At 40.0% G+C, this 17313-nt stretch overlaps 1 protein-coding gene across 6 annotated transcripts in view; it reads left to right on the top strand.

Moving 5' to 3' along the window:
- The window catches only part of twf2 (twinfilin actin binding protein 2), an 85660-nt gene that overhangs the window by 34111 nt on the left and 34236 nt on the right, over positions 1-17313 (top strand). For 5 of the 6 annotated variants that reach the window (XM_033037058.1, XM_033037056.1, XM_033037057.1 and 2 more), the window contains one exon: positions 11522-11700. In XM_033037058.1, the coding sequence (XP_032892949.1) occupies positions 11522-11700 (179 nt within the window). The remainder of the gene's footprint in view (positions 1-11521; positions 11701-17313) is intronic. The other variant, XM_033037060.1, reaches the window with a different exon arrangement.

Here is a 17313-nt window from a genome sequence, read left to right as displayed (position 1 = left end):
AGTTGCAGATGGCTTGAGCTGGAAAAGTCAGAAATGGAATTCAATCCAGAACAGTGCAAAGTTAATGCATAAGAAGAAGGCAAGCAGGGCAAGGGAATGCAAAATAAATGCTGTAGACTTAGAAGTATGGAAGAACTAAGGACCTCTGTAGCGGATGTTCATGGTCATTGAAGGATGAAAAGAAGAATGAAATACTTTCCTTGAATGGATAAGGTGGTGAATAGTATTTTTATTACTGATTTACAAATACGAGAAAGAAGCTGGATATTGATTAAACCTCTAACTTTGGTTTAATTATCTTCCAGCATCTATCAGGTGCAGTTCTGGTCACAGTGTTACAGATATATTAGCCATGGAAAGGCTGCAGAGAATATTGAACATTTTGACTAGGTGGGGGAATAGCTATCTGAAGGGCTATTTAATCCAGATTTATAAAATTATGAAAACTTCAATGGAATAGATAGTAAAACTGTTTTACTCTTAGCAGAGCGGTCAGTAAGTAGAAGGCATAGATTTGTCATTTTTATGATCTTATAACTGGATTATTCTGCCAGGCAGCCACCAGAGGTATGAAGGGCAAAATGATAGCTGTTCTGCATCATTCTAGGTGTTCATTTGATTAATTTTTAGTGCTATTTATTCTAGTTCAAATCCCAAACATGCCAGTTGTACTGATCTATAATCCTAGATCAGATGAAGGTCTCGAACTGAAACATTGTCTGACCATTTCCTTCCACAAATGCGGCCTGATCCTCTGAAATTTCCCAGCGGCTCTCCTTACCTTTTACTTCAGATTTCAGCATCTGCAGTCTCTTGTGCCTCTAATACTATTTACTTGGTCACATTGGTTTTAAAAGGTTATTTTTTAAATGTTTAATTGTCACAACCACTTTCATTGACTAATCTTTAATAGCTATTTGCAATAAAACATACATTTTTTAAAGCTTCAAGTTTCTTTTAATAGTAGTTTAGCAAATGTTAAAAATAATCTTGTAGTAAAACTATTGCCCCAACCCAGATCCTAAAATTATTTTCAATAATTTTGCAGCCTCTTATTTTACAAATTTAAATGCTTTGCCTTCACTCCAGTATTTTCAGTGATTTTCTTTAAGTCTGCCATCATCACTATATGTACTGTGCGTTGTTTCTGTTCTACATCTCTTTTTATAACAGTTGTCAAATGGTGCAAACAATGTCGATCCAACTAACCATTTCATAAATATTGCTTGGTTTACATTCAGTGAACTGCCTGCAGTTCTATTTAATCCATTTGCAGCGTCTTTCACATACAATCATGCTTTTATTTAAAGGTGTTTATCTGTACCACTGAATCTCTGTTTCTGTATTCCACAGAGAATCAGGTTGTTCAATACGTATTACTATTCGCAGTGCTTGCCTCCCCCATCCCACCAGCCCCACTCTAAAATGTTAATCGCTTTATTTTTCATCCCTCTATCCATTCTACTTCTTTAATGGCATGTCTTTACATTTTCCTCATTTATCAAATGTTCTCTGAAAGCCTTTCAAAGTACATTTATTAAAAAGCTTTGCAACTTTAAGAAATACAAATATCAGTGCAATTCCACTGACATTTAGCCGCATGAGACATATTTTCTGCAGTTTTCTTTATTAGGATATGTGATGGTGACATGATATCATTTCATTGGCATCTTCATGACATGGTTGAGCCCACTGTTTCAAGATTTTTTGGAGTTGGATTACTGAAAATATCAAATGCAGTTTGATGGCTCATGTCTGCGCATTTGGCATATGAAATGAATTATGTCATGTCCAAAAAAGTAAATGTAAATTGATTCTCAGATCATCATTCCGTTGAAATTCGCTTGCGCATAGCTGGGAAAGAATTAGGTTCACAATTCTAATAGCCTTACATCAAAGCAGTTGATAACTAAAAATAACTTGGCATCTAAAGTTTAAACAATATTAGAGATGTAGTATGTGGCCAACTTATGTGTATTCAAAGAAACTACGACTAGATAAATATTTTCAGATGCCAATACAAATGAGATGCGCGTGGGGCTCCGAGGATGTGCCGTGTGGCAGCAGAAAGCTCCTGGAATGTGCCGCACTACAGTGCTGAACAGCAGACGGGCTGAGGGAAACCCGGCAGGCGGGCCGCTGAGAATGAAGAGGGACCCGGCAGAGGGCCGCCGAGAGCGAAGAGGGACCCAGGGGACACGTGCGGTGGCAGGCCTGGTGCCGCTGCAAGAAGATAAGACTATTAAGAACTTTTGAGGTGGGACTAGTTTAGCTGGGACATGTTGGCCAGTGTGGGCAAGTTGTGCCAAAGGGCCTGTTTCCAGGCTGTATCACTCTATTGAATTGAATTGAATACTTTATGACTCTGTGACTCTCAGTCTGAAGAAGGGTCTCGACCTGAAACGTCACCCGTTCCTTCTATCCAGAGGTGCAGCCTGTCCCGCAGAGTTTCTCCAGCATTTTGTGTCTATCTTCAGTATGAGTATTGATTTCTCTAACATCAAGTAACCTTTGCATCCCCTCTCTCTCTGTCCCTCCCCCACCCTAGTCGCTGTACTAGTTTCATTGTCGTCCTGCTGAGTTTCACTGTTTGTATTATTCATTACACCTTTCCCACAGCCAACAATGGATCATTGTGGGCTCCACCTTCCTTTGATCATCGTTGCTGGCTTTGATCTGTCTTTTTGCATATCTTTCGTGATTGTATTCTATGTACCTTCTCATATCTCGAGGTTACCTCTCCCCTGACTCTCTGTCTGAAGAAGTCTCGACCTGAAACACACCTATTCCTTTTCTCCAGAGATGCTACCTGAACCACTGAGTTACTCCACATTTTTGTGTTTATTCACTGTTAGTCACGCATGGTTGTCTCGCTCTCCATCACTAACCTCCACTCACGGTGTTCAGTGGAAAAGGTACTAGTAGTCTCTGTAATGATATCTGTCAGCAATTTTTCATTAGACTATTTTTTTAATTAACTCTGTATTCAGTTTCAGTTTAGTTTATTGTCACATATACCGAGGTACAGTGAAAAGCTTTTGTTGAGTGCTGACCAGTCAGCAGAAAGACAATACGTGATTACAATTGATCCATTTACAGTGTATAGATACAAGATACGGGAATATCGTTCAGTGCTAGTTAAAGCCAGCAAAGTCCAATCAAGGATAGTCCAAGGGTTATCAAAGAGGTAGACAGTAGTTCAGCACTGCTCTCTGGTTGTGGTGGGATGATTCAATTGCCTGATAACAGCTGGGAAGAAACTGTCCCCGAATCCGGTGGTGTGCGTTCTCACACTTCTATACCTTTTGCCTGATGGGAGAGGGAGTGGCCAGGGTGCGACTCGTCCTTGATTATGCTGCTGGCCTTGCCAAGGCAGCGTGAGGCATAAATGGAGTCAATAGAAGGGAGGTTGGTTTGTGTGATGGTCTGGGCTGCGACCACAATTTGCTGACATTTCTTGCGGTCTTGGATGCTGTTCCCAAACCAAGCTTTGATGCATCCTAATAAAATGCTTTCTATGGTGCATTTGCAGAAGTTGGTGAGAGTTGTAGGGGACATGCCAAACTTCCTAAGCCTTCTTAGGAAGTAGAGGCGTTGGTGTGCTTTCTTGGTCGTTGCTTCAATATGGGTGGTTCAGGAGAAGTTGTTGGTGATATTGACTCTTAGGAATTTGAAGTTTTCAACCATCTCTACCACGACACCGTCAATGCAATCTGGGGTATGTGTACCGCTTCGCTTCTTGAAGTCTATCACTATCTCCTTGCTGACATTGAGAGAAAGGTGGTTGTCTCGATACCAGGACACGAGGTTCTCAATCTCCTTCCTGTACTCCGTCTCATCATTTGATATCTGGCCCACAATGGTAGTGTCATCTGCAAATTTGAAAATTGAATTAGATTTGTACATGGCTACACAGTCATGGGTGTACATGGAGTAATGAAGGGGGGTGAGAACGCATCCTTGCCAAGACTCCGTGTTGAGGATTATCGTGGAGGATGATTTGTCTCCTATCCTCACTGATTGGGGTCTGTTAGTCAGAAAGTCGAGGATCCAGTTGCATACATGAGTGCTAACACCAAATCCCGCTAGTTTGATGATAAGCTTGGATGGTATAATGGTATTAAAGGCTGAGCTGTAGTCTATTAATAGTTTCTGACGTAGGTGTCTCTCTTATCCAGGTGTTCTAGGGATGAGTGTAGGGCTAGGACGATGGCGTCCATGGACCTGTTGTGGTGGAAGGCGAACTGCAATGGAACAATGTCATCAGGTAAACTGGATTTAATGCGTTCCATAACTAGCCTCAAAATATTTCATGATGGTGGATGTCAAGGCCACTGCACGGTAGTCATTAGGCATGATGTCTTACTCTTCTTCGACACAGGGATGATGGTGGTCTTCTTGAAGCAGGTGGGTGCCTCAGAACGGAGATGGGAGAGATTAAAGATGTTCGCAAATACTCCCGCTAGCAGCTACTAAGGTCGCGGCCAGGAACTCCGTCTGGGCCAGTTGCTTTTCATGGGTTTACCCTCAAGAAGGCCGATCTAACCTCTGCTACAGTCACCCTGTGAAAAGGCACACTGGAGTCTGAAGGGCCAGGTGTCACTGCCCTGTTGGCCTTCTGCTCAAAGCGAGCATAGAAAGCATTCAGTTCATCGGGTAGGGTCGCACTATCACCAATGATGTTGCCTGACCTTGGTTTGCAGCCAGTTATCTTATTCAGACCTTGCCACATTCTCCTTGTGTCCGAGTGATTATACTAGGACTCAAGTTTGTCCCGATATTGTCTCTTGGCATCCTTGATGGCTTTGCGGAGATCATAGCAGGCCTTCTTGCACCGCTCGAGGTCGTTTCACTTGTATGCCGCAGACCTGCCCTTAACCTGTGAATGAACCTCGCGGATCATCCTTGGAACTCAGATTGACTTCATCGGCATTCAGTCTTCTACGCATTCAGTCAGTCACGGTGGTGGCGTCCTCATTCAGGTTAGCTGCCGAATCCCTGAATATGGACCAGTCCACTGACTTAAAGCAGTCATGTAAGATGTCATCTGTGTCCATTGACCAGCATTTCACAACTCACTATACCAGCTGTACCTCTGTACCTGTAGCAATCTGAATTTTGCTGAGTTAATAGATTTACTGGCACTGTAATTCATTAGCTAACATCCAACAGTAGAAACAGTTACTTGCAGAGTACTCATCAACCTTTAAAGTCTTTGTTAAATCTAAAATACTTTTGACATTGGAGTTACTTAAAGATTGGAGGTATACTTTATCACTTAAAATAATCTTTAAAAACCTGCTCGCATTTCCCACTCCCATTATACATTATATAGAAAACTGGCTCCAGCACAGGCCTTTAGGGAACCATCAGCATCCAGGAAACTAATTACTGGATTTTAAAAGGCTGAATTTTATGGAATATATATTTTATTTGCGCTATGGATTTTGCTGGGGGAACCTGCCATATTAACTTGGTTCCTCTGTTATATGTGGGTAAATGGAGATATTGTATATTGAGCAATACAATATCAAATGGGAACGGAACGTAGAAAACAATGGGCCAGTACCTGCTGGGAAAAGCTGGTTGTTATATACTGAACTGCCAAGATATATCTACATGAGGGCCAGCAAATTTGGAATTTACATATAAAAGTGCAAATATCCAGAGTTGTTGACTGTTCTTTGCCAGCAATTCTTTGTTGTACTTCACAAGTTCACGTTATAGGAGTAGAATTAGGCCATTCGGTTCATCGTGTCTTCTCCGCCATTCAATCATGCCTGGTTTCTGCCTTCTAATCCCATTTTCTTGCCTTCTTCCCATAACCCTTGATTCACTTTCTAATCAAGAAGCTTCCACCAAATTGAAACAATATACCTCAATAAACAAAGAATAAACCTCAATAGACAAAATGCCTCAGCTTTCCAGTCTGACAAATCTCTCCCTATAACCCAATCCTGCAAGTCCAGATAATATCAGATAATACCAGATAATAAAGTTCAGATATAATAACTTCCCAGTGGGAATTCAACAGCAGCATTCCATTTGCTGCAATTTTCCAGCACTTGACACGTGGAAATCTGTCTGTTAAACCTGTGCCAATTTAGACCTGGTGCAGGAATAGCATTTAAACAGATGAAATAGGTATTTTTACATTCTACTTTTGGATCATTTAAATGTTTTTAATTGTTTACTTTTAGCCAGGATGTTTGACTTGGATGGCTATTATTTATTTTCTTCTGTGTTTAGTGGCCATGGTTTGTTCTGGCCTAGCCACATGACTGTATTATGTCAAGCAGGTACACATTACCATACACAGCCTCCCCATTTAAGATTGGAACAGTAATTAACAGTGACAGCATAACAAAATAAGAGTACATAGTTGCCACTATTATTCATGCTGCACTCTTCCATGCTGCTACCAACCTTGAACCTTTACTATCAGCATGTACAGTACTGATTGCTTACTTATTTTAATACCTAGTTTTTAACAATGTTTTTAAATTGTGTCCTGTGTTTTTATGTTTGTATATTATGCATCAATGGAGTGGCAACAACAATTTTGTTGTATGCAGTGCTTACAACGACAAATAAAGGCATTTCATTTTCACCTGAATATATGGCAAGCACTGACCTACTGCTGAGCGCAAGTTCTGGCCCAATGTGTACATTTGTTTCCTACCTATCTATGGCGTACACTCCAACTCGGAGTTGAGTGGTGCCATCTGCTTCATGATGTGCTGGTGCTGTGTTAGCCATTCGTCATGATGCAGTTTCACTCGTACGTAAGCTAGGCGGATGAGCCGTCCTCACCTAGCAAGAAAGAAAGAACACAATACATAACAGAATTCAACATAAAAAAATAAACATCCACCACAGTGGAACCAGCACTTCCCGCTGTGGGTAAAAGGTACAAAAGTTTAGTCAATCTTCCTCCTCCTTTCACCCATGGTCGGGGCCGTGAACCCTCCGCAGTCGCCACTACGGACGCTCCAATGTACAGGGCCTCTTGCCGGGGTGATTGAAACTGCAACGCGGTGTAGAATTCCCGAATCGGCCGCTTCCTACCGGAGACCGCGGCTTCTTGATGCCAAGACCACAGGCCCCGCGGTCGGAACATTTCTTCTGGCGATCCTCGGCATGGAATCGCAGGCAGCTCCACGATGTTAAAGTCCGCGCAGCGCCCGCGGCTAGAAGCTCCACAGAATGAGGTCCACGATTGTAAAGTCAGCAGGCCCCCCGCGGTCGGAGCTCCAACACTGGCGATCCCCGGCAAAGGATTGCAGCTCCGCGATGTTAAAGTCCACGCTGCACCCACTGCTGAAGCTCTGGGCTCTGGGCCGGTCTCCGGTCCGAAAGGCCACACCAATCCAGTTGTTAGGCCGCGAGAAGGGCGAAAATGCGACATGGATAAAAGTGACTTGGAATGGTTTCCCCTATTTCCCCCCCCAGCATCCCCCACACAAGACACACCGGGAGACATGCATTCAGACACGAAAAACAACAAAAAGTCCAAAGAAACACACGAGCTGTTCTGCTGCACGCGGTGCCATCTTGGGGGATTTGTTTCCTACTGCATTACAAATATGAGGAATTAAAATGCACTTTTTTCTAAAATATCGCTGGTTTGCTATACAAATAAAATTAAAAACAATGGAGAATATTGTTCACTAATTAAATTCCTCTTCCAAGCACAAATGTGGAGCATGCATATACACAGAACGTTTTTGATTTATGATAAATCAAATTTACTTCCTTTGAGCTACTCGGATTAAAAATTTCCGTGTTCAATTTGATTATGTAGTGAATATATTAAAAGGGCATTTACCTTGAAAATAGGTATGTAAGTAGCTTCCACTTCACCACACACACATGGAAAACACTGTATTTAAAGCACACTTGGCTTTTCTTCTAAGCATTAGATCAAAGATGAAGTAAAATATCAATTCAAGATTTGAAATGCTAATGTACCTTGTCATGTTCTACAAAATAATCTAAAATAACAAATGGTGGTCCAGGTCCTTCGCAGCTTACAAACAACTGACATATGTAGAGCTTGTACCTAGGAACAAATGTTTTGGATGATGGATTTGCTGGCTGCTGTGGGGATGCTGGTATTTTTTGCTGCCTGGGAACTCAGTTCACCACCATGTTTCTGCCTTGCAGAACAGTTCACAGGAGCAGATCTGTTCTGTAGCCTGAGGACAACCTGTGTCTGAAAAAGGGTCCTTCCGAAACGTCACCTATCCATTTTCTCCAGAGATGCTGCCTGACCCGCTGAGTTACTCTAGCATTTTGTGTCTATCTTTGGTATAAACTAGCATCTGCAGTTTCTTTTTATTACATTGTGTATGTTTAAATTAGTTCTGGATTGTAGGCAAGATCAAGATATTTGTTAGTTTTATTATGCCTCAAAATGCACACGTGCAATTTCACCATTTCACTTCACCTCAGTGTTGACATCAAACTGCCTTGAAAAATCCTATAACCCATTCAAATGGAGAGTTAAAATCTACATATTATAATTTATTAATCAATCAAAAATGATTGAAGAGGTAGAGCCATTCCTATCACTAAATCTGGACAATTATTTGTGATATTAATATATGGTGGTTATATTAAATGTTCTCATGTAAAAGCAAAGTTGTTTCATGCAAACCTATTAAGCATCTGCTGTTAATATTAACAGCAGCTGATCCTCAGTTTAAGGGTGAACAAAGTTAAATTGTGCTCATCAAAGTTTCTGTAACGTATTATTAAACATCACGCACTGTTTTTCAGTAATTGATAGTTTGGGGACTAGTACTGTATTTAGTTAAAGTCTATTTAAGCTTGCTTCAGTCTGCGTCAGAGCGTTCTACCTACAATGATCTAAACTAGATTGTTATGATTTATTCTACAGCTTAAACACTGCAAATTCCAAAAGAAAGCAAATCTGCACTTTACAGTAACTCACACTGAGGAAAAAAATTATGTTGTCAATGAAAAATGGAAAATCTCTCAATCATCCCACATAGATATACTTTGCCTTAATTAACACAATGTTTCAAACCTCCAGAGGAAGTAGAAATACAGCGACCAAAAATAGGATTTTTCAAAGCACGACTAAACTATAGCTCTTCAATTTATAAATAGTGTCAGGATAATGCAGCTTAAATGAAATCCTCAAAATGGTCCTGGGTACTATCACATCGATGATTAAATCAAACGGATAAATAAAAATGATTAAATTCAGGGATTTTCTGAAATTCCATTACTCACGGCCTTTTCTGGTCACCATGAACAAAGTTACGCTTGTGCTTTGCACACTGTATTTTTAGATCAATCGCACCTCGACCCCAGTGAATGCACCAAAACTGAGTGTAGTTCATTGGAGAAATACTCCAACAGAAATTAATATTAAGCCTTATTCAATGTTCAAAATGCAGTAATTAATTATTGTGACTGCCATTGGTATGGGTTGAGCTGTGTATCACTATCAACCATAATAATTCCAAATGATTTGTCACTTGCCATTATCATATTGTGAGTAGTTGCAATACAGAGATTGGACTATCCTGGGAATTCCAAAATCTCTGACATTCACCATTTCTGGAGTCTTGTGCTTCGCAGATGCCCATTGCTGCACTTTACTGACCATTAGCAATAAAGGAATTGCATCCTTAAATCCTGTTGCCTCTACTCCTTTAAGATATGTTTTTAAACCTAATATTTCTTAGTGTTATGTTCAATTTTATCCAATAATGCTCCTGTGAAATACCTTGAGATATTTTACTGCCTTAAAGATACAGCCTAAATATGGCATCGTCATAGCTTGATGAAGAGTATATCAGTTCATAGAAATGAATTTTTGCATCGGTGAAGATTCCCATGAATTCTCTATCCTGCAGTGTTGTGGAGACCATAGCAATTGAAGTATTTATGAATGATGTAAATACATTTTTGAATCACCGTGGAAATGAGGGCTATGGCGAACTGGCACAGTGAAATGTGTAGATCAGCTAATGTTTATGTTAAATGTCAGGAAAGGTTTTCCGGACCAGGTGGCCTACCCCATTCCTATTTTCTTTGTACTTGCAAAATAATGGCAAACCATTAGTTGTTCTCAGGAGTCTAGTGATTTTTGAAAATAAGTAGTCTATGATTCCCTGCATGAGAATATTAGTTTTCTTTGGAAAGAAACATTTGAAGCCCCTTCACAGTTTGATTAATTTTGAAAGATAAGTTTACTTATTTCTGGCGATTAGAAAACAAAACAATGTAAATGTATAAAGATAGAGAAATCAAAAAAGCATAGAAGTGTATATTTCAGTTAAAAGGCTTTGGATTCATTCAGTATTATTTCGCTTCACTGTTACTTTAAATAGATTGGTCTCTTTGTTCAAATAACAAAGGGACCAATAATTTATGGCTTAATATAATTTTCAAACTACAATGTTTACATGTGGTGTAAGTGTATATTACACAGAGCATAGTGTGTAGGCACATCCATATATCCGGTTAAAAGCCATTTTTGAATATCTTTCTTTGAGCATGAGTTTATTGATGTTTTAATGAGTTGAAGAATATAACATCTTGAGCAAAGTCTTTTATTGTATCATCGCTTGTACTAATTGAATGTGTAGTCTCCTTTGAAGATAGACACAAAATGCTGGAGTAACTCAGGATCTCTGAAGAAGGGTCTCGACCGGAAACGTCACCCATTCACCCAACGTATCCAGAGATTCTACCTGTCCCGCTGAGTCATTCCAGTATTTTGTGTCTATCTTTGGAGTAAACCAGCATCTGCAGTTCCTTCCTACAGTCTTTCGTTTTACTGTCTTGTAGAATTTGTGCAATTTATGTATAATTTATGTTTTGTATATTGTCTGAAAGGCACTGCATGCCAGATGTTCATTGTACCATCACCGTACTTGTGCATATGACAATAAACTCAACTTGACAGCAACATAAGCTAATGCAAAAAATTTACTAACATCACCTGTTGTAATTTTTTTGGCAGCTATGTCCTAGGGAATTAAATGGCTTTCATGTTGTTGACATGGAGTCAACTCAAACAAGCCCAGGTCCATTTTGCGGCAGTTTTGTTTACACATGTCCTTTTGTGTCGAGAGTAGATAGTCAACCCATCTGGGAAACATCAGCCAGTCCTCTGTCACCGTCTGCTTACCATGTACTCCTCAAGAACAGCTGCAGAACTGTGAAGGCAGTGATTAATTTTCGCACCTTAAGTGATGTGTATCCTTGTTGCTGGCCTTCTGGTTTTGCAGCTATAAAGTAGTATGTGATTGCTTTAAAATTTAACAAGCTTTTTTGGAACTATTTTAAACAACCGGTTAAGATCATGGTGCAATCATTGATCATCTGAATGCACGCAGTATATTTTCAACACAATGCCAAGTGTGCATCTTTAATAAATATGGAAAATATATGTTTGGCTGACCTGCTGTTTATAGTAAATAAAATGAGCAAGAGTTAATCTTGTAATGTGCGATTTAAAATGTGTATTATTCTCTTCCAGAGCAATTAGTATTGGGAATGTACAAAGAGCCATCACAGACATGGGATAGAGACTACGACAATTTCATCCTTCCCTTGTTGGAGGACCTGCAGCCGTGCTACATTCTATATCGCCTCGACAGCCAGAATGCACAGGGCTACGAATGGCTTTTTATATCCTGGTCGCCTGATTATTCCCCAGTAAGTGCATATCCTTTTTATCCAATACCAGCAACGTTAGGAGTATTACGAGGGTACAGGCATTAGAGAAAAGCTTAAAGCTTCAGTTCAAGCTTTATCCTTTCATTTTATTTATATAAAAATATAAAAATTGTATTGAAAGATATACACTGGCAGCAGTGCAGATCTGCTTTAGTGTGAAGTAGCTAATGTAGAGAGTCCATTCCAAAGTTTCCTAGCTGAGCCATTTGCTATGTTGTGGTACTGTCTGAGTATATCAGCACTCTCTAATATTATTTTCTGTTTTTTTTCCTCTTTCTGATCTTGATCATGTAAATGTAAAGTATATATCAAGCAAGGTAGGTATTCCATAACAGCTCATACATTTTCAATTACCTCAGTTACAAAGGAAATCGAAACCAGTTTTCATGCAGTTAATGTGTCTCTTGGGAAGTATATTTGACCAATGGAAGTACATTATCTTCATTGTAAATGAATACCGATATATCATTTAAGCTACCACATGCCTCGATTAAAAAGCTTTACTCCTTATTCCCATGTTTAAAATTATCAACCCCAAAGCTTTAAACGAAAACATCTTTGTTCCACTTAAGAGATACCACGTAGTCATTAAGTTTTCTGGAATTTATTAAAATTAGATGCAATCTGTTCCTTGCAATAGAGTGTCCAGAAGAAATACCGGAATAGATTTCGACCGATTATACTGTAGATCAGTTGTTGTGCTGCCATTACAACAGCCAAACCGTCAGCTTTCAATTCCAATTAATGCATTATGTTAACCATCTCACCTAGTGAGTCCATTATACACAACATTGGCAGGATCAGGACAGGGCCAAAATGGACCATAGTAACATTTCAGTGATTCAAGCTATTGGTCCCACACATCGGCAGAATATTGACAAGACCCTATGACTGTACCATGCTGGTGCATGCTCTACCTGGTATAGACACTCCTTTTAAGGCAAGCTACACCTCACCCACAACCCCATATGTAATAACTTGTGCATACAGATGGCAGCAAGTGAAATGGGGGGAAATTACCTATTTTCCTCATTTACTAAAAACATTTTTTTCTAGTTCACATGCTTCAAATAAATTTCTGGAAAGGCTATAATTTACAGTTTCTGTATCCCACGAATACTTTAAAATGTTTTGAACAAAAAAAAACTCTCGACAGGAATGCAGAAGCCACAAAAGATATAACATTTATCAAACAGTTGGCAGCAAAGAATGGTAAGTGGCTTATCAGTTTGCTGCCGGTTACACTGATGGATGGAGCAGGAAGCTGCTGATCACTCACCAGTGCCTACTTTCAGCTGAGAAAACAAATTTGGTCTATTCTATTAACATACCGAAATTTGACAAGGAAAATATTTTTTGAAGCCGGAAAGATGCAAAACTTTGGATTTTTTTCAGCAGGTAGGTTCTCATTCTAATTTGCATCAGTGCATAGTATTGAATAAGGACAAATGTGTTCATTATGTTAAGCCATAGAATACATCCTGCAAAAATTGTTAATGTCTTGTCTATGAAATCCCTCTTTCTCTCTCTGTCGGAAATTTATCAGATTTCTGCAGACAAAGCATTCCAGATTCCAGTCACGTTCTCTTTAAAATAAAGTATTTCCTTGTGTCACCATTAATTCACATCCCCTTTATTTTATGAATATCTCTGACCTCTAGTTCGTGACCCCTCCACTAATTGGACTAGTCTCCCATTAGACACTTCACATGGACCCTTCATCATTTTATATACTTCTATCAAGTCACCCCTCAGTCTTCTCTTCTCCAAAGACAACAGTCCCAACCTCCAAAACTGTTCTTGATACCCCATCTTAGAAATCATTATCATAAATCTTTTGTCTGCAACCTACCTATAATGATGTGACCAGGCTATTCTGTCTGAGGTTGGATCACTGTCTTATAAATGTTTAGCACAACATCCCTGCTTTGATATCCTCTATCTCTGTTGATAAAGCTTAGAATTGTGTGTGCATTATGGGTCACTTTTTCAACCTGCTCTGGCATTTTAAATGACCGATGCATTCATACCCCCAAATCCTTTGCTCCTACACCTCTTTTTTTCTGTATTGCTTTTCCAATTCTTCGAACCAAAATGGATCACCTTGCATTTTTCAGCATTAAGCTTCAGGTGTCACGTGACTCCTTATTCTACCAGGCTGATTGTATCTTTCTGCAGTTTATCGCTATCCTCTTCACACTTCACATTACTGCCAGACTTTGTTTCATCATCATATTTAGGAATTGTGGGTTCCTTCAACAAGCCTTCGTAATTAATATAGGTCAGAAAAAGCAATGGAGAATGCCACTATTTATTTTCTTCCATTCTCATAAACAACTATATACCACACCCTCTGTGACTTCTTACTCTGCCAACTTTGTATCCATGCTATCAATATCCCTTTTTTTGCCAAGTACTTCAGCTTTGCTGATAATCTGTAACTTGGGACCCTTTTCAAAAGCCCTCAAAGTCTATGTACACCATGTTGATGGCATTACCCTCATCAAGTCTATCTGTTACCTCATCAACATTTTAAAATTAGTTTTGTTAAAGATTTGCCCTTAACTCACGCGTGCTGACTCACCTTAATTGATCCATTTCCCTGCAGGAATCTTTTAATCTTGTTATAGATCTGTGTCCTTAGCACTGGGGTCAAACTGACTTGCCTGTAATTGTTATGCTTATTCTCATTCCCTTTTTTGACTAAGGGAAAACATTTGTCACTCTCCGTTCTTTGGCACAACTCCCACATCTAGAGAGCATTAAAAGATTACAGTCCATAGCCAAATGATTTTCTCCCATGCTTCTCAGTCACTACTGTCTGTATAGAAAATCTTACCCCTTGGATCTCCTTTACATTTATCCACTCACCTTAAACATATGTCCTATAGTTCTAGACTCCCCAGATGTGGGAAAAAGACTCTGACTCTCTATTCTTTCAATGCCAATCTATAGACCTCAGTCAGGTCACTTCACAACCTTCTAGAATCCATCAAGAATACACCCAGCCTTTCCAATCTCTCTTTATAACTACAGCCCTCCATTCCAAGGAACATGCTAGTGAATCTCTTCAGCATTCAGTGTGTCAATGAGAACTGACATGCAATACTTCAAATGTTTTGTACAGCTGCAACAAAATGTCCCAACTCTTGTACTCAATGCCCGACCTATGATGGCGTATACCAAATCCCTTCTTCACTAACCTATCCACCTGTGTTGCCACTCTCAAGCTAGCTATGGACATGAATCCCAAGGTCCCTCTGTACATCAAAACTCGTTCGGTCCCTGCCATTTATTCACTATTACCTATCAGAATTTAACTTTCCATTGTGCATAACCTCACAATAATCTGGATTTAAAGTATTGGCTCAGTGGTTTTGCAAGTGTCCATCCAACAAAATGCAACAAGTTTCGGCACCTGCAATTGTAGTGTGGACTCGAGTGTGCAGCATGTAATGTAATGAAATGTGTAGGAAGGAACTGCAGGCTGGTTTACACCGAAGATAGATACAAAATGCTGGAGTAACTCAGCGGGTCAGGCAGCATCTTCAGTGAAGAAAGGTCTTGATCTGAAACGTCACCTATTCTTTTTCTCCAAAGATGCTGCCTGACCCACTGAATTACTCCGCAACGTTTTGTGTCTCTTCAGTCTGTAATGAACTTATGTCCAAAGCACCAAATGAGCTTCCTCAGCGAAGCTGAAATCTTGTGAGCAGTTTCTCCCAACAACGATGATATACTTTTCCAATTGAAAATGTTGAGTACCCCAAGATTTAATTTTTAGTTATTTTAAGTCACCTTTTTTTGTTTGTAGTTTTTTTATTCTGACTTTGCACATTATAGTAGATGTTTGTTTTCAAATGAAAATCAGAATAATGCCAAGGAAAAATCATTACCAAAACACATTAAAGTGCATAGCTTTCTTTTCTACGAGTTTCTCATATGGTAGTCAGAATGTGCAGGTAACAGGTATCAACCCGGGATTTCCATGAGTAGAAATAAGTCATAAGGTCATAAGTAAAAGGAGTAGTATTAGGCCATTCATTCCATCGTCTACTCCGCCATTCAATTGTGGCTGATCTATCTCTCCCTGCTAACCCCATTCTCCTGCTTTCTTCCCATAACCCCTGACACCCGTACCAATCAAGAATCTATCATCTCTGCCTTAAAAATATCAATTGACAGCCTCCACAGCCTTCTGTGGAAAAGAATTCCACAGATTCACCAGCTTCTGACTGAAGTTCTTACCTCCTTCCTAAAGGAACGTCCTTTAATATGAGGCTATGACCTCTAGTCATAGACTCTCCCACTAGTGGAAACATCCTCTCCATATCCACTCTATCCAAGCCTTTCACTATTCGATACTTCAATGTGGTCCCCCCTCATTCTTCAGTACTCCAGTGAGTACAGGCCCAGTGCTGTCAAACACTCATCATTAGTTAACCCACTAATTCCTGGGATCATTCTTGTAAACCTCCTTTGGGCCCTCTCCAGGGCCAGCACATCCGTCCTCAGATATGGTCACAATACACCAAATACAGCCTGACCAAAGCCTTATAGAGCCTCAGCATTATATTCCTGTATTTTTGTATTCTAGCCCTCTTAAATAAATTGTAGTATTGCATTTGCCTTCTTTACTACCGATTCAACTTGCAAATTAATTTTTTGGGAATCCTGCAACAGCGCTCCCAAGTCCCTTTGCACCTCCGATTTCTGGGTTCTCTCCCCATTTAGAAAATAGTCTACACCATTATTTATACTACCAAAATGCATGACTCCACACTTTGCTACACTATATTCCATCTGCCACTTCACTGCCCACTCTTCCAACCTGTTCAAGTCCTTCTGCAGAATCCCTGCTTTCTCTGCACTACCTGCCCTACCACCTATTTTCTTATCTTCCGCAAACTTGGCCACAAAGCCTTCAATCCCCTCATCCAAATCATTAATATACAATGTGGAGTAGCAGCCCCAGCACCGACCCCAGCGGATCTCCGCTAGTCGCTGTCAGACAACTAGAAAAAGCCCCCTTTATTGCCATTCTTTGCCTTCTGCCATCCAGCCAACGTTATCCATGCTAGTATCTGCCCTTTGATACCATGGGCTCTCATCTTCTTTAGCAGCCTCATGTGTGGCACCTTATCAAAGGCTTTCTGAAAATCAAGGTAAACAATGTCTCTCCTTCGTCTATCCTACTATTTACTTCTTCAAAGAATTCCAGCAGATTCGTCAGGCAATATCTCCCCTTCACAAAACCATGCTGACTTTGGCCTACTTTATCACAAACTTCTAAGTACTCCGTAACCTCATCTCTTATAATGAATATAATGGACTCTAAAATCTAACCAACCACTGAAGTCAGACTAAACGGCCTATAGTTCGCACTATTCTGCTTTGCTCCCTTCTTGTACAGCAAAATAATATTGGCAATTTTCCAATTGTCTGGAACCACTCCTGACTCTAGTGATTTTTGAAATATCACTATTAATGCCTCCACAATCTCTGAAGCCACCTCTTTCAGAACCCTAAGGTGCACTCCATAAGTCCAGGTGACATTCACCCTCAGTCCTTTCAGCTTCCCTCGCACCTTTT

Source organism: Amblyraja radiata, chromosome 18 (genome assembly GCF_010909765.2).
Source record: "Amblyraja radiata isolate CabotCenter1 chromosome 18, sAmbRad1.1.pri, whole genome shotgun sequence".
NCBI lineage: Eukaryota > Metazoa > Chordata > Chondrichthyes > Rajiformes > Rajidae > Amblyraja > Amblyraja radiata.
This window is presented reverse-complemented; position numbering and strand designations above follow the sequence as displayed.